The following is a 21989-nucleotide window of genomic DNA, read 5'->3' as shown; positions in this document are numbered from 1 at the left end:
TGTTAATATTATGATAATATAAAAAAATCATGTCTATTATTATGAGAATATAAAAACCATGTTTACTATTATGATAATATTAAAAAACATATTAACTATTATTATAATATAAAAAATAATGTTTACTATTATATATACTATTTTATTATTATGATAATATTAAAAATAATTTTTATTATTATGATAATATTAAAATCGTGTTTACTATTATGATAATATTAAAAATCATGTTTACTATTATGATAATATAAAAATTAATGTTTACTATTATCATAACATTAAAAAACATGTAAACTATTATGATCACATTAAAATACTGTTTACTATTATGATAATATTAAAATCATGTTTACGATTATGATAATATTTGAAATCATGTTTACCATTATAGTAATATTAAAATCATGATTACTATTATGATAACATTAAAATCGTTTTATTATAATGATAACATTAAAATCGTTTTTAATATTATGATAACGTTACAATCGTTGGATTATTATGATAACATTAAAATCGTTTTCACTATTATGATAACATTAAAATCGTTTCTACTATTATGATAGCATTAAAATTGTTTTTACTATTATGATAACATTCAAAATCAGGTTTACTATTATGATAATATTAAAAACCATATTTACTATTAGGAAAATATTAAAAATCATGTTTAATATAATGATGATATTAAAAATCATGATTATTATTATGATAATATAAAAAATCATGTATATTATTATGATAATATTTCAAATACTGTTTACTATTATAGTAATATGAAAAAATCATGTTTATTATTATGATAATATTAAGAAATATGTTTACTTTTATGATAATATTTAAAATTATGTTTATTATTATGATAACATTAAAAATCATGTTTATTATTATGATAATATTAAAAATCATGTTTACTATTACGATGGCATTAAAATCGTTTTTACTATTATGATAATATTAAAAATATATGTCTATTTTTATGATAATATAAAAATCATGTTTACTATTATGATAATACAAAAAATCGTGTTTACTATTATGATAATATTAAAAATAATGTTTACTATTATGATTATATTAAACATTATGTTTACTATTATGATTATATTAAAAATAGCATAAAAATCGTTATTTCTATTTTGATAACATAAAAATTGTATTTACTATTATGATAACATTCAAAATCATGTTTACTATTATTATAATATAAAAAATCATGTTTACTATTATGATAATATTCACAATCATGTTTATTATTATGATAATATACAAAATCATGTTAATTATTATGAAAATATTAAAAATACTTTTTACTATTATGATAATATTAAAAATTATGTTTATTATTATGATAATATTAAAAATCATGTTTACTATTAGGATAATATTTAAAATTATTTTTACTATTATGATAATATTTAAAATCAGTTTTACTATTATGATAACATTAAAAATCATGTTTACTATTATGATAATATTAAAACATGGTTACTATTAGGATAATATTAAAAATTATTTTTACTATTATGATAATATTAAAAATCATGTTTACTAATATGATAACATTAAAATCATGATTACTATTATGATAACATTAAAATCGTTTTATTATAATGATGACATTAAAATATTTTTTACTATTATGATAACATAAAAATCGTTTTTACTCTTATGATAACATAAAAATAGTTATTACTATTTTGATAACATTAAATAGTTTTTTACTATTATGCTAACATTAAAAATCATGTTTACTATTATGATAATATACAAAAATTATTAATGATAACATTAAAATCTTTTTTACTATTATGATAACATTAAAATCGTTTTTACTATTATGATAACATTAAAATCAATTTTTACTATTATTATGATATTAAAAATCATTTTTACTATTATGATAATATTAAAAATCATGTTTGTATTAATTATAACATTAACAGAGGTTTTACTAATATGATAACATTACAATCGTTTTGACTATTATGATAACATTAAAATAGTTTTTACTATTATTATAATATTAAAAATCATGTTTACTATTATGATAATATAAAAATCATGTCGTCTTTAATGATAACAGTAAAATCGTTTTTACTATTATGATAAAATTAAATCGTTTTCATTGTTATGACAGCATTAAAATCATGTTTACTATTATGATAAGATTAAAAATCTTGTATACTATTTTTATAAAATTAAAAATCATGTTTACTATCATGATACATTAAAAATTTACTATTATGATAATATTACAAATCATGTTTACTAATATTACAACATTAAAATCGTTTTTACTATTATGATAATATTAAAAATCATGGTAACTATTATGACACCATTAAAAATAATGTTTACTATTATGATAACATTAAAATGCTGTTTACTATTATGGTAACATTAAAACGATTATGATAATATTAAAAATCATGTTTACTATTATGATAACATTAAAACGATTATGATAATATTAAAAATCATGTTTACTATTATGATAACATTAAAATCGTTTTTACTATCATGATAACATTAAATATCGTTTTTACTATTATGATAACATTAAAACATTTTTACTATCATAATACCATTAAAAATCATGTTTACTATCATGAGAACATTAAAAATCGTATATATTATTCCTTAATTCGAATTCATTTTTGAGATAAGCATTATATATATTAATTTATTTTATTTTTATTTCGGACTTTTATTCTCATCTTTATTAGTTTTTGTTTTCATCTTTAATGGTTGTTGTTTTTCACGACGTTTCGGTTAACTATTTCTCTGGCCTTCGTCAGGTGGTAACCGCGACGGATAGGAACTGCGAATCTCCTAACTGCATTTTCAGCAATCACTGCCATCCGTAGTTGTTGTCGTCTCACCACGTTTTTGGCCTAGTAAACCTCTGGCACGCTTTGGGTAGGATTGAAACCGCTATCTTCAGACAATGTCCTTCTAGAACCGTAGAGATTAAACATCTCTATCAACTGCGCCACGGGCCCCGAAGGGCGATCAAGTTGGATTCTTTGATCTTATAAATCCACGTTTATTTATTATCTGATCTTCCGTAGTCTGGTCCGTACCGATTAGTATATATATTATTCCTTAATTGGAATTCATTTTTGAGATGAGCATTATATATATTAAATGTCATTATCATCTCTGTATTATTAGTCCCCGTTATTATGTATCTCAATATGTACCTGCGACATAACATCATAATAATATTAAAAACCACGTTTACTATTATAATAACATTAAAATAATCTTTACTATAAGATAAAATTAAAAATCGTTGTTTCTATTCGATAACATAAAAAAATCGTGTTTACTATATAATAAGAAAACGATGTTTACTTTTTAATAACATTAAAATCGTATTTACTAAAAGATAACATAAAACATCGTGTTTATTATAATGGTAACAATAAAAATCGTTTTTACTCTTATAATGTCATTAAAAATCATGTTTAATATGCGATAACATTAAAAATAGTGTCTACTATTATGATGAATTATAAATTACGTTTTCTATATTATAACATTAAAATCATGTTTGCTCCAAGATAACATTAACAATCGTGTTTAGTTTAACATGAATTTAAAAATCGAGTTTAATATATGATAACATTAAGAATCATGTTTGCTATCAGATATCGTCAAAATCGTGTTTACTGCTAGATAAATAAAAACTCTGTTTACGATCCCATTAAAAATCGTGTTTACTATTATGATACAATTAAAAATCGTGTTTGCTATTTTTTTTACATGGGGATCACCATTTATCGAGGGCCGTAAGCCACTCGGGGACAAGGGTTATTTTGTGTACAATAATCAATGGGATAATATCGTAGTAATAGTTGGTATTGGAGATTTGATAAAGTATCTTACTTAAGGGGGCGATTAATCAGGAATTTGTTTATGTTGGACTTGAAGACGTCCAAGTTGTAGTCAGGTGGGAAACAGGCAAACGGAAGAGAATTTCACAGGCGTGCACTTCTCAGAAGAAAGCTATGTTTATGGAATCTACGTTACATTGAAATTGTGTCTATTATATAATAACATTAACAATCGTTTTAACTATTATGAAACCATTAAAATCATGTTTACAATCAGATAACACTGAAAGTGTGTTTGCTATTATGATAACATTAAAACATGTTTTCTATATGATGCCATTAAAAATCGTGTTCACTATAAGATACTCGAGCTAAGATCGAAGCAAAAACCTAAAGACAATGAGCCATGTACAATAACCTGTAAAGCTGTCCACGATCTTTTAAACATGGTTTTAAACCTACTTATTTTTAACAGAAGGAAACTGTCATGTGAACGATTCGCGCATGCGCAGTCGTGAGGTAGTTGACGAACAGATAACGTCACCTCAAGTACCAATTTTCAATGTTGACCCTCTTAGAAGCCTATTTTTCCATATGAGAACTGATTAAAAAGTTTTTCCACTATATGTATATATATATATATATATATATATATATAAAGTTTTCCACTTTATATATATATAAAGTTTCAAGTCTGTAGAAAAAAATATTGTTGTGTATATAGGTTGAGAGTTGTCCACACACACACACACACACACGCACACACACACACGCACACACAGATAGATATATAGATTATTACGGTACCGTTCATAAATTGAAGAAGTGCGGGTTTCTATCCATCTCAGTTCCTTTAAATGTTGTAAGATTTGTTGTTTGATTACATTTAAATACGAAAAGCAAACCAAAATCTATAGAAAATGAGCTGGAATCAAAACTAAAACGTTGAGCTTTGCATAATTTCATTCTACGAACCCTGCTTATTGCAAAAATGATTGCAAAACGTTCAAAATTAACTATTTATTAGTATTCAGTGCGTAAATAAAACAATCTAATAAAATACGAACAAATTTGCACCACCTAACGAGTTATTTGCCACTTCTACTCCAAGAAATTAATCATTTTGCGTAAATTTTTATTATATTATATTATAGATTCGGGGTTACGCCGACAAAGAAAATACCAACTCTGTTTTGATTTTTACTTTTTTAGTTTTAGCAAAACATATATGGTGATTGCGATGTCTTTTCAGACGAGTGCTACATCCTCAGTCATTGAACGTCCGTGTGCTCGAGGATGACTTTTTAGTGCTGCCAACGACTTGCATACCCTCCACAACTTTTACATCGCCACAGCATTTTTTTGTGAGGGGTGTAGACAAGTATCATTGTCTGAGTGAGTATCTGTACAAAAGATGTTATTACAGAGTTTTAGCTCTGTAGGACAGCTAAGTCTCTCTCTCTCTCGGTTTAAAATGTTGAAATCCAGCAACAAACAAGACCAAGATAGCCAGCAATAAGTCAAACTGAAGACCAACTTTATATGGGTACTAGTCTTTCGCTTTATGTTTTTTTTTTAAAGTCAGAGAGTTCTTTCTTCTTGAAAGTTTGCCTTCACCACAGCTTACGGAAACTCTCTCCACTTCAATGCCATTCGATCCATAACATACATACATACATACATACATACATACATACATACATACATACATACATACATACGTTTGGTGATTATGCAATGGATAATATATGTTTACGTCGCTGCAAACTCCACCTGAAATAGACACTTTTAGTTGTTTAATCGTATCAGATGACAACGATACGTAGCTATCGGTCTTAAAATATGGTTTTCTTGTATTTAAATTTTGTAGAATAGATAGAATTCTGTTTAAAAGCAATATCTATATTCAAATGCAGGTCCGCTCCAATGCGGCATTAGTGATTCCATGCCGAATGATCGTGATGTCGTCGGATTCATTGTGGGTGGTGAGAAGGTCGATGAGTGCGAGTTCCCGTGGATGGTAAAAGTAAACATCGTTGGCATCGGTTCCTGCGGCGGTACCCTCATTGATTCTCAACACATCGTTACGGCCGCGCACTGCACGTAAGTCTAAATAGAACTTTCACCTCTTCACTCTTTTCATGCCTTTCTTATTGTCTCTGTCTTAGAATGATGTTGAGCAACTAGAATCGATTCTAACTGCCCCCGACCCCCTCTGACTAGGGTAAGACCAAGCCGGATGGAAGGATGTTTATTTTATGGTCATCTTAATTATATTGTATAAGAGCCCTAAAATAGAATACTGTTGCCACATCTGGGCAGTAGCTGTTCGACGCGCCCTATCGAACCTTGATAGAGATCAAAACCGGCTTCGAAACCTAGTGAGTGATGCCTTTTTCTCTTCCCTGCAACTTCCGTCCCAAAGAAGAGATGTTGCAAGCCTGTCTTTGCTTTATCGTTATTTTCATGGCAAGTGCTCGAATGAACCCCAATCTATGGTTCCTCCTTGTAAAACTTCCACAAAAATCACTCGACTAGCTACAACCACTATAAACGTTTTCCCCCACTCTCTATCTGTGCCTAAATCTAAACACAGATTCATTTTGGTGTTTCGTAGAGCTTAATAAGTATTTATTAATCATCTTTTTGGGGGTATTCTATCGAAAAATACATTTTACGCTCAGCGTATATATATATATATATATATATATATATATATATATATATATATATATATATACACACGGCATAATCACGTCGATACAACAGATCCCCGAATTAAGCAACATTGAGCCTGGTCAGTACTAAAATGAATGGCCATTTGAGAATTCTAGGTGTTGTATGTGATCTCCGCTTATCTCGGCATTGTTTTCAACTGACCTGGACTTCTCTTGGCCACTGGAATCAAGCAGTTCCAATACAAAGGGAAATGTTATGTCTTATTGCGAAACCCTTGCCTCACAATTACACACGCAGCTACCCTTACAAGGGGTATCCATTGTCGTTCGAGACTGAACGTACATGTATACATATAGTGATCTTTTAAACAAAAGAACGTATCGTTATGAATTTTGGAATATATATTCTATGCAAAAAAGTAATTATTTGTTAGTATATGTTAACATTACGATGGTGTATATATAATATGAAGGTGTATATATATATATATATATATATATATATATATATATATATATATATATATTACGAGGGTGTATATATAATATGAAGGTGTATATATATATATATATATATGTATATATTACGAGGGTGTATATATAATATGAAGGTGTATATACATATATATTACGAGGGTGCATATATAATAAAGTTTTATTACATAAAAATTATGAACAGATTTTTATCATGAATTTTCGAAATTCAGTTATACTATCGACAGACAATTTCATTTGGGAAAAATTAATTTCAGAATCTTTTACCTTTGCGAAATAAGCTTTCTTAATCAGCACGCGCGCGTGTGCATGAAAAGTACAGTCTATATACAAATAAGCTAAGCGTTGTATATAGATTGTACTTTTCATAACGTTTTTTATCAATATTTTAAGAATTTATCTATTTTATTAATCTTTTTACGAAATAGTTTATTATTACTGTTTTATACTTTATTTATTTTTTTTTTATTTATTCTAGTGATCTCTACTGTGAAGGGGTGGGATTTAGCTGGCTGTCGGTTTTTTCGAGAGTATTTATATCGAGGGGATACAATGGCTTGTATTTCGTCAGAGCATTCACGATTAAAATACTTGTAGAACAGGCAGAGGGATGCAATATTTTGTCGATGGGACAGAGGCTGAAGCCTAGATGACAGTTCAGGACCTATCAGCTTGGCGATTCTCTTTTGAACCCGGTCCCGGAGTAAGAAACAAATATCATATGCACCAGCCCAAATGTGAAAACAGTACTCCATACATGGGCGAATGGTGGCCTTATAAAGGTACAGAATACTTTCAGGCATAAGTAGCTTTCTAGCACGGTAGAGAGAGCCCACCTTTTTCGCAGCAGCCTTAGCAATGTTCTCAATATATCTCTTCTAGTTCATGTTCCCCGTGAACCTTAGGCCAAGGAGTTTAATGGAAGTACTTTATTACTAAACTTATAGACTCTACGTCTCCGACCTCTAGCACATAATGGATTATTTTTAAAGCTAAGACGTGGAAGTGGAAACCTCTGATCTGTCACGAAAGAATATGGGTACCCCTTGTAAGCGTAGCTGCGCATGCAATTATGAGGCAAGGACTATGCAATACCCAACCACACTTTTCATGAATCGGCACTGCTTCAGTCCAGTGGCAGGAAGCCCTGGACAACTGGAAACCACGCGGAAAGCACATACAGCAACCGGAAATCTCAAATATTCACCCATTTTAGTACTGACTATGCTCAGCGTTGCTTAACTTCGGTGATCTAACGGGATTGGGTGTGTCAATTATGCAGTAGTGAAGACGTAGTTAAAACAAAATAAACTGTTTAAACACTAAACAAATTTCCAATGTTATTAATAACGTTTACCTATTAATTTATTATTTTATTATTGTTTTATTATTGTTTCATTATTGTTTTATTATTGTTTTATTATCGCTTATGTTTAAATTCATGTTTGGAAATATGACATAAAGCATTGGGATTTATTTGCTTCCCCACTGAGCAAATTAGGCACAAGGCCGTTTTTTATGTGGAGAGAGGGGAGAGGGGGGAGGGAAAAATGGACCAGCTCCCGATGGGTGGGAAATGGGAGCTGGATAGTGACAATTGGTATTACATTGACCAAGTTTGATATGTGGGGTTATCCCCACATATGGTCTTTGCTCGCAGGGTATGTATTTGCTTCCCCACTGAGCAAATTAGGCACACGGCCGTTTTTTAATGTGGAGAGTGGAGGGGAAATGGGGACCAGCTCCCCGAGGAGTAGGGGAGTTAGATAGTGACAATTGGTATGAAGGGTTGCCCTTACATTGACCAAAGTCTTATATGTGGGGTTGCCCCCACATATGGTCTATGTTTGTAGGGTATTTATTTGCTCCCCACCGAGCAAATTAGGCACAAGGCCTATTTTTAATGTGAGGAGTGAAGGGGAAATGGGGACCAACTCCCCGGGGAGTAGGGGAGCTGGATAGTGACAATTGGTATGAAGGGTTGTCCCTACATTGACCAAGGTCATATGTGGGGTTGCCCCCACATATGGTCTTTGCTTGCAGTATCTGCCAGAACAGATACTACACGGTATATTTATTTGCTTCCCCACTGAGCAAATTAGGCACAAGGCCGTTTTTTAATGTGGAGAGTGAAGGGGAAATGGGGCTAACTCCCCGGGGAGTAGGGGACCTTGATAGTGACAATTGGTATGAAGGGTTGCCCCTACATTGACCAAAGTCTTATATGTGGGGTTACCCCCACATATGGTCTTTGCTTGTAGGGTATTTATTTGCTCCCCCCACCGAGCAAATTAGGCACAAAGCCTATTTTTAATGTGAGGAGTGAAGGGGAAATGGGGGCCAACTCCCCGGGGAGTAGGGGAGCTGGATAGTGACAATTGGTATGAAGGGTTGCCCCTACATTGACCAAGGTCTTATATGTGGGGTTGCCCCCACATATGGTCTTTGCTTGCAGTATCCGCCGGAACAGGTACTACACTTTGATCCTAGTCCGAAGGCCACAAAGGTCACCGTCGCGAAGAAGGTGGCAAAATATGACGTAAAGGATTAATCCATAACGTCACACAAAACTATAATTATTTTGTTAAGGTAATTTTTTAAGCTCTAGTTATAGAAAAGTTTAGTTAATAGAACGATAGACTGAAGATTGCAAGGTTTCGATTCCCGGTCATAAAATCAGCTTTATTGTTATTTATTATTAGTGCAACATTTCTATTTCTAAAAATAGTTAAGATCTCTGATATTTAAAAATAAGGCACATTCCACAATGTATTTATTGCGTTTACAAACATTTTGACTGACTGAAAAATTGGGACTGGCATACGGACAAAATCTCTTTTTACATAAGATATATATTTACAGTGGAATATATTAAAAATAAAAATGGTTTCTTCCTAGCTCAGACTTTGATAAATCATCCCTGAACGTTCTGGTCACTTCCGGAAAAGACGAAACGTATTATCGCCGAGAAGTGACGGAAATAATCCAACATCCGGAATACAAGCAAACGGCTGATGCTTTCTGTAAGTAACCCTGTTTTTCTTTTTGTACTAAAGCTAGCTGAATATACCTGGCGTTATCCAGGAGTCTTTTTACTTATTTTTTTTTTATTTTCGTCCTTTTTAAAAATATATTTTCTTTTCTTTTTACCATGAAAACAATAAAAAAACATTTTGACAGTTAAATTTAATTATTACGATATCATTTTTAATTAAAAGTCAATGAGATTGATAGATTTACAGAGTGACAGTAAAATCACGATGGACACTAAGATAAGATTGAATGTTTTAACATATCATCCAATAAAGCAACCTAAGACTCCAAAAACAGCAAATTTTCCTCCTTTGTGGGAAACATTGTTGATAGAATCTAAAAACCGGAGAACAACATAAAAAGGAAGTGAGGGTTACAAGATTGCCGAAACTAAAATCCAGGTTCACTTTCTGCTCTTTTTTTTTTAATTTCCTTATTTTTTTTTCTGGCTGTGGATGGGAAATCCTGTTATATTTCACTCTGATGATGGCTGAATCGTCAATTGTGTTTACATCTATTTAATTTCAAAAGTAAAAATTTTTGTCATTCCTTTCACTTAGACAGTTGTTGGTGAAAACACACACACACACGCACACACGCAGCTGGTTATAAGAATATGTTCTTTATTTTTGTAAATGTGCAGAAGACTATATTGCTGGCACCTCTCTCGTGTCGTTGTGTCAACTCTCTCTTTCTTTGTATCTCTTTATTTGGTCGATTTGACGACAGCACTCTGATCAGCATTGTTTCACAAAAATGTGGTCACTCGCTGACCAGGGATTTTACGTCCTAAAATGTGACCTCGTTTTGAATCATCTCCCGGGTCTTGCATGGTATAAAAGTTCCAGAGTTTTGCAAGGCACACCGAAATAAGGTCGGATGTTCCATCGGTCGAAACATTGTGAGAATAATATCCAAGATGAGAAAAGTAAATCGAATAATGCACACAAGGACATTTTTGTTTTTCAATCAGATTTCGATATTGCAGTTAAATTATTACGGCATCTCTGCTAAATAGTGTGAAGCGAGGAACTACCTTTCAATAGACAGTTGAAGTGCTTTCAAATTTCCTTTTGATTTTCGGACAATAACGAAATAATTCATTTTTAATTCATCTTTTTTCTCTAACTAGTAACAAAAAATTAAAATGGCTGACTTGTTAAAGAAAGAAACCGAAATACACAGCTGTGGATTTAGTTTGATATTTAAATTATTTTTTCAAGTAGAGTTTTTTTTATTTTAAGATTTAAGTTCATTTTACGCTATTCTCTTTTTTATTTTATTTAAACCAATACTCGGCAGTAAAAAAAAATAAAAGGTAAGAAATACAGATAGACGAGGAGTGATCTTATTAAGATAAAGATAAGAAGAATAATACCCGTCCCAGGACTGGTAAAATCACCCCCCCCAAACAGAACACTTTGGCCCACTTATAAAGATTAGAAATGAAGACTATAATGCTACTAAACCTTATATCTATAATCCTTATCCCAATTTTGATGAAAATTCATTACGTGATTTGGATTCTGGAAAATGTTTAACATTCAAGGCTTAAGAAATCTTAGGAAGGTGAAATCGAGAGAATCTTGCAAAATTATTGTCTAACGACTATTGGTACTATTTAGTGCAGATCTAAAATATTTGAAAGTTCAAATAAGAGGTTATTCGTATTATTTGGATTCATCGAACCACTGTTCTCATCTTCTATCTTGTCGGGAAGTTTCTGTCGAACTCGGGAATTTAGACGGAATTTCGAGCGGAATCCTTTATTTATTTCACGGGGGTAGTATGCTCTTGTTCCATCAGCCATCGATGACTGGATAGAGGCTCTAAGCAATTGTATTTTCAGTCGCCGACACTGAAGATTGAACCTTCAGGAGAATATCACTTTTTACAATTGATTTTTCCAAGCACTCTGACTACCGCGCCACGGACAATTCTGATACGAATTTCAAGAGCCTTAAACCTATTTTATTCATATTTATAAGTAACAGTATTTATGACAAACTAGCCTGGGTGCCCGGCGTTTCCCGGGTGTTTGGAGGTATGTGTTGAGTAAAAAAAAAAAAAAAAGTGGTAGTAGGCAGGTAAGCAGGCTCGAACCCGTACCGCGAAGGAGGCAAAGAACGTGAAAAAAATGTGACGTGTTTGCTGTTGCATCCATCGCCAACCCGGAAGTGACATAGGTTTAAATTAAGGCTAGTCAATTGAAAAGAGGGGAGGACTTTCGAAAATATCGGTGAAAACAGCGACCCTCCTTGTAGAAAAGTGCCCGGTTGAGGGTGAAAGAATTAATGTTTTTAGCAAATTTTTCGATATTTGGCATCCGAAAGGTCGGCTTCAAAATGATACTGATCTCGTGAAAATCCGTTACCCCCGTGGAAAGTTTTAGGTAGACATGCATACATTTAAACAGACAGGTGAGATTTATATTATAAATTAGCCTGGGTGCCCGGCGTTGCCCGGGTGTTTGGAAGTGTGTGTTAAGCAACCCCCCCCCAAAAAAAACAAAAACAAAGTGGTAGTAGGCAGGCAGGCTCGAACCCATATCGCGAAGGAGGAACAAAAAAACGTGAAAAAAAGTGACGTCTTTGCCGTTGCGTCCATCGCTAAACCGGGAGTTGCAAAGGTGTAAAGTAAGGCTCGTCAATTGAAAAAAGGGGAAGACTTTCAAAAATATCGACGACAAAAGCGACCCCTCTCTGTAGAAAAGTGCTAAGTTGAGGGCGAAGGAAATATTTTTTAGCCAATTTTACGATATTTGTCGTCCAAAGTGTTAAGCTCTAAAACAATACCGATCTCGTGAAAATCCATTGCCTCTAGCGAAAGTTTTAGGCAGACATACATACATACATACATACATACATACATTTAAACGGACAGGTACATACATACATACATTTAAACGGACAGGTAAGATTTATATTATAGAAGAGAAGATAGTGGTCGGTAGGAAAGTAATAAATTTGTGAAATGATAATTTATGTTTAAAATAATTTATTTTTACAAAGTTTTTCAAAAAAGAATATTATAATACACTCATTGATGCTTAAAATGTAATCCGTATAAATCAAATTAATGGATGAGTCAGATGCAATAAAATTAAAAAAAAATAAACAATAAAATTTACAAGTTTAAATTTATCCCTTTTTTATCTACCATATTATATTAAAGATACTTCACATTGAAAAGAAAATGTTTCAAATAAAAAAATAAATAAAAACTCCCTTAAAATTGATTGGTTGTTTTTGTTTTACGGCATATTAACCCTTTTCAGGTTATTTAATGCTGAATCCAAACATTTTGAAGAAAAAATTTTTAATAGAATATATTTGTTGCTTTCAAGTCGGTTTCTATCTAACTCATAGTTGGAACCCTAACAGGTACTACCACTCCGGGTCAGAGTGGATCTGGGAGCAATGGCAATTAAAGGGTGGCTCCACACTCCCCAAAGCCCGCAAGCTGCGATCTCACCACTGGATATAGTTTAAGGTCATATCCAGGACCCCTAAAATTAAATTTGCAAAAATAGTTTTTTTATTTTTAAAGTAAAAATATTTTTTTCTATTTTTAAAGTAAAAAATAAAAAAAATCAGCAGATTTCTCGGATTATATAGTATCAGATGGAATTATAGTGTCATTCTCTAGTCAAATCTATGTTTTGCGTGAGAAAACTGACCGACCCAACGGATAATATTTCAAGATATTTTATTTCAGTAATGGACAATATGCAGCTGTGAAAACTGAAATTTAAAGAAAAACAATTGGCCTAAAACCACACACATGCCCCACATTTAGAAAAACAAACAGGCAAATATATAAACACATAATAAAACAAATCAATGGATTGAAATTTAACAGACGTGAACTACCAAGCAAAAAAAGAAAAGAAAACACGTGGTCGACAAAAATGAAATGCATTTCTAGTAAATAGAGTTAGTTCTTTGTTTTACATATATAGTCCCGCCTGACTACAACTTGGATGTCTTCAAGTCCAACATAAACAAATTCCTGATGAATCGCCCCCTTAAGTAAGACACTTTATCAAATCTCCAATACTAACGATTACTACGATACTATCCCATTGATTACTGTACATGCAATAACCCTTATCCCTAAGAAGCTTCTGAGCCTTGATAAGTGGGGACCCCCATATAAAAAAATATATATATATATGAGGACAACCGACATTTATGTGATAAATATGAACCCGCTTGTGAATTTAATATTCCCGTGACACTTCCGCTTTTGGAAGAATCCGGTTCAATCTTCTTGAGGTGAAGACTGTTTGCTGTCGTTTATCAATCGAGAAGATATATGAAGTGTTGTATCAGACCAGATACAGCACTTTTTTCTTCATAATCAAAATGCTCCAGTTATCTTGAATCTTAAAACTAGATTACTAGTGACGTTTCTGAATTTTTGAGATGAGGATTGGTTATTCGTATTATTTGGATTCATCAGACTACTGTTCTCATCTTGGGTGTGATTTTCACAACGTTTCGGTCGATGTAACCTCCGACCTTCTTCAAGTGTATCTTGTCGAACTCGGAAATGTCTCTTTCGAACTCGGGAATTTTGAACGGAATTCGCAATTGTAACCACAGAACCCGTGGCGCAGTGGTTAGAGTACTTGGAAAAACCAATGGTAAAAAGTGATATTCTCCAGAAAGTTGAAGGTTCGATCTTCAGCGTGGGCGACCGAAAAATACAATTGCGAATTACTTAGGACCTCTATCCAGTCATGCACCCTCGTGAGGTAAATAAAGTGTTCCGCTCAAAATTCCGTCCAAATTTCCGAGTTCGACACAAACATTTCCGAGTTCGACAAGATACACCTGAAAAAGGTCGGGGGTTACATCGACCGACACGTTGTGAAAATCACACTCATGATGAGAACAGTAGTTAGATAACTCCAAATAATAGGTTAATAGTTTTTGATACGCCGAACTTTCACGTTAAATCTCTTGCCACCGTAGTTTATATGCGAGAACTGCCAAAACTGCTCAAATCATGTTTCGTCATATTGTATTCCCCCAAGTGTACATACGCAGTTGCGAAAGCTGCGATTTAAGACAGTGTTGATATAAACTTATGGATAATATATTTTTAGAATAGGATAAGGCAAGATGTTACAAAAATCTATTAATATACAAAGCGCAAAAAACAAGCCAAATAGATGGATTTCAATAAAACAGCGACACGAGATACATTTCAAACAGACATGTGCAAGTGTTGCTTCTATTAAACCAAAGTTACAAGTTTAATTCATATTTAAAAATGCAACTTTTTCTTTTAATCTTTATTAACTTCAAACATAAAATAGTGCTACTTAGTCGTATGGGGTTACTATATGGGACCATGTCTACATTGGATCCTAGTAAAGATGGTAAGCAGCAAGATGGTTGTTCACATTACATTTAAAATTACTGCATGTTAACACAGTTAGGGAATCAGAAGACAGGGAATGAATTCTTAAATCTAGGGAAAAATCTTTAAATCTTAAATCGAGGGAAAAATAATTTCTATCTTTACTATTATATAATAAGAACTTTTCTGTCTGTCTGTCTGTCTGTTTGTCTGTCTGTGAGTTCGTTCCATATGGACTCTTAAAACAGCTTGGCCGAATTTTTTTGAAATTTCACACAAATGTACCTTACGTGCCTGGAAGCGGTCTGTGATAGGTTTTGTACTGGAATACCCCGGTAATTATCGTAGATCGATAATCTAAAACATATTAACGATAGAGCAGTTCGATTTAGAGCAAAGTGGTCATTTTTGCACAGTCTAACATCACAAGTGCATTTGAGAAGTTTTAACACCGCACAAACAAATGAGTTTGGTGTGTTATATCAACAGTGTGTTCATTTATATTACAGAAGTGAGTTCGAAATGAATGTTACTGCTTAGAACACAATTAAACCATGATACTTGATTTTCGCATTTTAAACTTTAATTGAAGTTATTATCACCGCATAAGAAGAAAGGCCAGGCATAGAAAATCAACAGTAGGACCTTTGATATGACTGGCGCGTTCGAAATGGATGTTTCTCTTTAGAGCACAATTCAAGCATGATACTTGATTTTTGCATTTAAAATTTTGATTCTGGCTATTATATAAAATATTTTATAAAATAAACAGTACGTTCTCTACAGTCTAATGTATTATAGACTAAGTCAATGCGAGGAAGATGTAAAGTTTTCACCCGGTGCACCGCGATGTGTCCCCATATAGAGATAGCAATCAATTGATTTGATTGAAAAATAGGCGATTCCATCAATTTCGATGACAATAAAATATGGAAGTGTGAAACATTCGTTGACCCTTTTTTTAAATCCTGGGCAACGTCGGGTCTCTTTGATGGTATTACAATAAAAGTCTTTCCGGCATCTAGGGACCTCTACAACGAAAGTGTTAGATTTTTCTTCTTTAGATCGGGGAGCAAAATTCCCGTGAGTTCATCAGAGTATATTCCATTAAAATACTCGTGAAACAAAACCAGGGATGCTACACTGCGGCGATGTGGCAGAGGTTGGAGCTTGGTTGATAGTGAGGAACCTCTGTGGATGCACCAGCCCAGATGTGGCAACAATACTAAGCGTGGGCGAATGGTAGCTTTGTAGAGATACGGAATAGTTTCAGGTATGAGTAGTTTTCTAGCACGTATAGAAAACTTCTATTCTTTAGAGAGTTTCTTGTAATTGTTAAACGGAAAAAAGCTTAGTCTTAATCTTAGTATCATTACATGTTACCAACCATTTCTGTCTCTATTCCACGACAGATTGTGGGTCATTTTTTTTTATTCTGGGAGTCACTACTTATCAATTCCTAAAGGCAACTAGAGGATAAGGGTTAATGAATGTAAAGTGATAGTGTTGTAATCGTTAATGGTGTAAATTGCACATAATTTGATTATTTATGGGAATGGCGCAACAAGAGATTGTTTACATTGGATTCGAAGGCTACCATGTTGTATTCAACCGGTAAGCAGTCCAGCGGAATAGTGTTTCAAAGGCGGGCAGTTTTTAGAAAGAAGCTTTATTCATGGAGTCTACGTTTAGATTCAGGCACAGATAGAAAGTGGAAGAAATCATATATAGTGGTTGTATATAGTCGAGTGTTTTTTGTGAAAGTTTGGCAAGAGGGACCATAGATTGAAGTTCAGTCGAGTATTTGCCATGAAAATAGAGATAGAGCAGAAACTCTCCTCAGCTCTCGCCACTCTCGTCTGTCCTGTGCTATTATGATAGTGTTGCCGAGCCTCAAGCCTGTCCATTCCCTGATATCCCCTATCTCTTCGTCTGTTTTTCATGCTTTCTCCCCCTCTTACTGTCCACTACATTATTGCTTTAGCAAGTTCTGTTGATCTCATTACATGGCCATACCACTGTAATTTGCGCTGTTTTAAACTGGCTAAGAGATTTCAATAAGAACCACAAGTTTGCTTTACGTGGTTGGTTACTTCTTCATTTGTAACGTGGTCTTTATAGGAAATATTAAGTATTTCACAATAACACCACCTCCCAAATGCTTGTATCCTCTTTTCAAACTCCGCTGTTACGGTTCACAATTCACAAACATACAGGAATATTGATGTTACTTATGAGCACATGAGTTTGATCTTTGGTTTGAGTAATATATTCCTATCTTTCAATATTGGGTTAGGTTTTGTGAAGGCTATGGCGGTTAACTCAACACTTGATAATATCTATCTATCTATCTATCTATCTATCTATCTATCTATCTATCTATTCCCGTGGTCTGGCTCATCGTAGGGGCGGGGCGTCTTTGTAGAAACTCTCACCAGCTCTCGCCACTCTCCTCTGTCCTGTGATGGTGCTGCTGAGCCTCAGGCCTGTCTATTTCCTGATGTTATCCCCTCCATCTATTCTGTTCTCCAGGTCATGTTTGAGATCTCAATAAACATGCGTATTTAGTCAAGATTATTTCCTTTAATAGAGTTTTATTAAATAATATAGATAACTCCTGTCTACTTGCGTTAGTTCTTATCCTTCTAGTTTTCTTCTTTTTATTTTACTCTTTTTTGCCCCAAACAAGGCATATTACCACTTAGTACTTTTAGGGCTGCTATTTGGGATCGTGTCTAACGGGCAACTGTGAAGAGTTGAGCAGCGAAATGTCTGTTCACATTATAATTAAACTTCAGCAGATCAATATAGTCATAGAAGCAGGAAACATAGATGGAATTCCAAAGTCTAGTAGTCTGCGGGAAGTAACAATTAGAGTGAAAGGCTTTCCGGCATCTAGTTGGTTGGTTGTTTTTGTTTTACGGCATATCAACCTTTTTCAGGTTATTTAATGGCGAATCTAGTTATTTTGAGGAATGATTTTTAATGGAGTATATTTTTTTAAAGTCAGATTCTGTTTAACCCATAGTTGGGACCCTAACAGGTGCTACCACTCCGGGTCAGAGTGGACCTGGGAGCAATGGCAATTAAAGAGTGGCTCCACACTCCCCAAGGCCCGCAAGGTGGGGTCTCACCATCGGATATAGTTTTAGGTCATATCCAGGATCCTGGCATCTCGTGAAGTGGTGAGATTTTGTTGATTGTCAGGTTAATCGTGGGTATGTACATAGAGGGGTACACAAGTGCTATGAGTTCATCAGGTCATATTCCATTAAAGTGCTTGTAAAATAGGCACAGTGATGTGACATTGCGGCGATGAGACAAAGGTTGGAGCTTGGCCGACAGTGCGGGACTTATTAGATTCGAGGCTCTGTTTGGATCCTGTTTAATAGTGAGAGACTAGTGGTAGATGCACCAGTCCAAATGTGACAACAACACTACATGCAAGGACGAACTGTGGCTTTGTAAACATATAGGATGCTCTCTGGCGTGAATAATTTTCTAGAATAGGAAATGGAGCTCATCTGTTTTGGAATGTTCTCAATGTATTTGTTCCAATTCATCTTGCCTATAACTGTTAGGCAGAGGAGTTTGAAAGATTGGATCTCAAGTCGGTTGTTATTTATTATGTCAATTGGTGGTTGAACGAGTTTTTCTGTTTCTGGCAATAACTGGCTGATGTAACTGCAATGATCGCTTTTCAGTCGTCCAGATCTTAAGAGTTGGTTTTCAGAAAAAATGTTAGGATATTTTTACTTCTTTTCTTTGAAAATATCCGTGCAAACAGCGATTATGCCAGTCATATCAGCCAGTTTTTGTCAGAAATAAGAAAACTTATGAGGTAACCAGAAAGGATCAGAGTATCTAAATATATTAACATGCATACTAGCGGAACCTGTGGAAATTCCACAGCGGTATCTTTCATATGTAATATACTGCTGCTGGACATTCTGTGGACGTCCACCGTGAATGAAGACTACGCGATATTTTTGTAGCCCTTTTATTAAAACTGCAAAAGTATTTATCTAAATAATCTGGTTATTACGTTTAGTTTCCAAAATCCTTATTAGTGTCTGTGACATATTTCCATTGTATGGATTCCCGGCGTAAACGGAAACCCTACGGTATCATTATACCATCTTTAGACAGAACAGGTACTACGCAGAAAGCTAAAAAAAGTATATTTTAGTTTCGCGTACGACCCCCAATTTTTTTTTTATTAACATGGCGTCTTCGGTGATCAAGTATTTGATTAGAAATCATTTAATGAATTATATATTTGTTTAAAAATGTAATAGATCATATAGTTTATTATTATTAATTAGCTATTTTATGAGAAGTAATTTAATAGTTCAGACATTTCAATAGTAAACTTTCGATGACTCATATTGTATTAGAAATAATTTGGTAGTTCACATATTTAATAAAAAAAATCATTCGATGGATTATATATTTGATTAGGAATAATGTGTGTGATCACATATTTGATTACAAATAATTTGGGAGCTTACAGATTGACTTAGAAAAATTCGATGGATCATATATTTGATTAGACATAACGTAATAGATCATATCGATCAATACATCTATTCAGTCTGAAGAGACAATGGATACCCCCTGCAAAGGTAGCTGCGTAATGTGTAATTGTGAGGCAAAGGTTGCGCAATTTCGAACCACATCTCTCCTGAATCGGCATTGTTTGAGTCCAATGGCAAAAAGAAGTTCAGGATGACTTGAAACAACGCCAAGATAAGCGGGGAGCATGTGCAGTACCTGGAATTTTTAAATTCTAGTACTGATCAGTAGATCATATATTTGTATTATACATTATTTATTTATTTTTATGTTTTGGAATCCTTTGAGATGAGCCTTCATAATTAGTGCATTGATTTTTTTGCCTTTCATAGTTATTGTCTTACCACGTTTTAGCCAACTAATCCCCGGGCCTGCTTTTGGGTAGGATTGAAACTGCTATCTTTAGACAATGCTCACCTGGAACCGTAGAGACTCAACGCCTCTATCCATTGCCCCACGGGCCTCAAAGATTTATCAAGGTTGGATTTTATGATCCTGTAAATCCAAGTATTCTTATCTGGTCTTCAGTTGTTGAGTCCGTACCGAATCGTATTATATATAATTTTTAGCTCTTTACAGCAAGTAGCTTTATGCTTTGTCTTGAGTAATTTTCATAAAAAATGAACAGGTATTATAAAATATTATATGTATTCATTTTTTTTGCGGACTGTTATCCTCATCTTTATAGTTGTTGTTGTATCACTAAGTTTCGGCCAACTCATCCTCTGGCCTTCTTCAGGTGGTTAACCGCGACGCGATAAGAATGCTGAGTCTTGTAACTATATCCTCGGTAATTATGTCCATTCATTGTTGTTGTTGATAAAATAATTACAGAGATCGAATAATATTTGTAGATTAAATATTTTATACAAAATGCCTTTGTAAATCATCTGTTTAATTCAAAATAATTTCGCAAATCAAATCTTTGATTGATACATAGAAATAATTTGTTGATTGGAAATAATGCAGTTGATCATATATTTGATTGAACATATTTTGCAAATATTTGATTACAAATCATTTGGTTGATTATATATTGATTCAAAATATTGTAGTAGATTAAATATTCAGTTAAAAATCATTCGGTGATCAGATATTCGATTAGTACTATTTTCGTAGATTGCTTATCCAGCAAGGGACCAGATTATGAATTGGGTATAATTTTGTAGATTGCATATTTGTTTAGAAGTCACTCAATGAATAAGATAATTTTTTTAAGAAATAATTTCATAGAAAACATATTTAATTAGAAATAATTTCATAGATGAAATATTTGATTAGAAATAATTTCATAGATAAAATATTTAATTAGAAATAATTTCATGGATAAAATATTTAATTAGAAATAATTCTATAGATGAAATATTTAATTAGAAATTATTTAATAGATGAAATATTTAATTAGCAATAATTTCATAGATAAAATATTTAATTAGAAATTATTTAATAGATGAAATATTTAATTAGAAATAATTTCACAGATAAAATATTTAATTAGAAATAATTTCATAGATAAAATATTTAATTAATAATAATTTCATAGATAAAATATTTAATTAGAAATAATTTCATAGATGAAATATTTAATTAGAAATAATTTCATAGATAAAATATTTAATTAGAAATAATTTCATAGATGAAATATTTAATTAGAAATAATTTCATAGATGAAATATTTAATTAGAAATAATTTCATAGATAAAATATTTAATTAGAAATAATTTCATAGATAAAATATTTAATTAGAAATAATTTCATAGATGAAATATTTAATTAGAAATAATTTAATAGATAAAATATTTAATTAGAAATAATTTCATAGATGAAGTATTTAATTAATAATAACTTCATAGATAAAATATTTAATTAGACATAATTTAATAGATAAAATATTTAATTAGAAATAATTTCATAGATAAAATATTTAATTAGAAATAATTTCATAGATAAAATATTTAATTAGAAATAATTTCATAGATAAAATATTTAATTAGAA

General features: G+C 32.5%; 2 protein-coding genes across 2 annotated transcripts in view; one reads left to right on the top strand and one right to left on the bottom strand.

Moving 5' to 3' along the window:
* The window catches only part of LOC145294209 (serine protease 1-like), a 165411-nt gene that overhangs the window by 34127 nt on the left and 109295 nt on the right, over nt 1–21989 (top strand). The window contains exons 2-3 of the mRNA XM_080141319.1: nt 5759–5945; nt 9914–10038. Coding sequence (XP_079997445.1) covers nt 5759–5945; nt 9914–10038 — 312 coding nt within the window. The remainder of the gene's footprint in view (nt 1–5758; nt 5946–9913; nt 10039–21989) is intronic.
* The window catches only part of LOC145294049 (carbohydrate sulfotransferase 11-like), a 156919-nt gene that overhangs the window by 59468 nt on the left and 75462 nt on the right, over nt 1–21989 (bottom strand). The gene's annotated exons all lie outside the window — the stretch shown is intronic.

This window comes from Euprymna scolopes, chromosome 15, assembly GCF_053919585.1.
Source record: "Euprymna scolopes isolate OS-2025 chromosome 15, ASM5391958v1, whole genome shotgun sequence".
Taxonomy (NCBI): domain Eukaryota; kingdom Metazoa; phylum Mollusca; class Cephalopoda; order Sepiida; family Sepiolidae; genus Euprymna; species Euprymna scolopes.
This window is presented reverse-complemented; position numbering and strand designations above follow the sequence as displayed.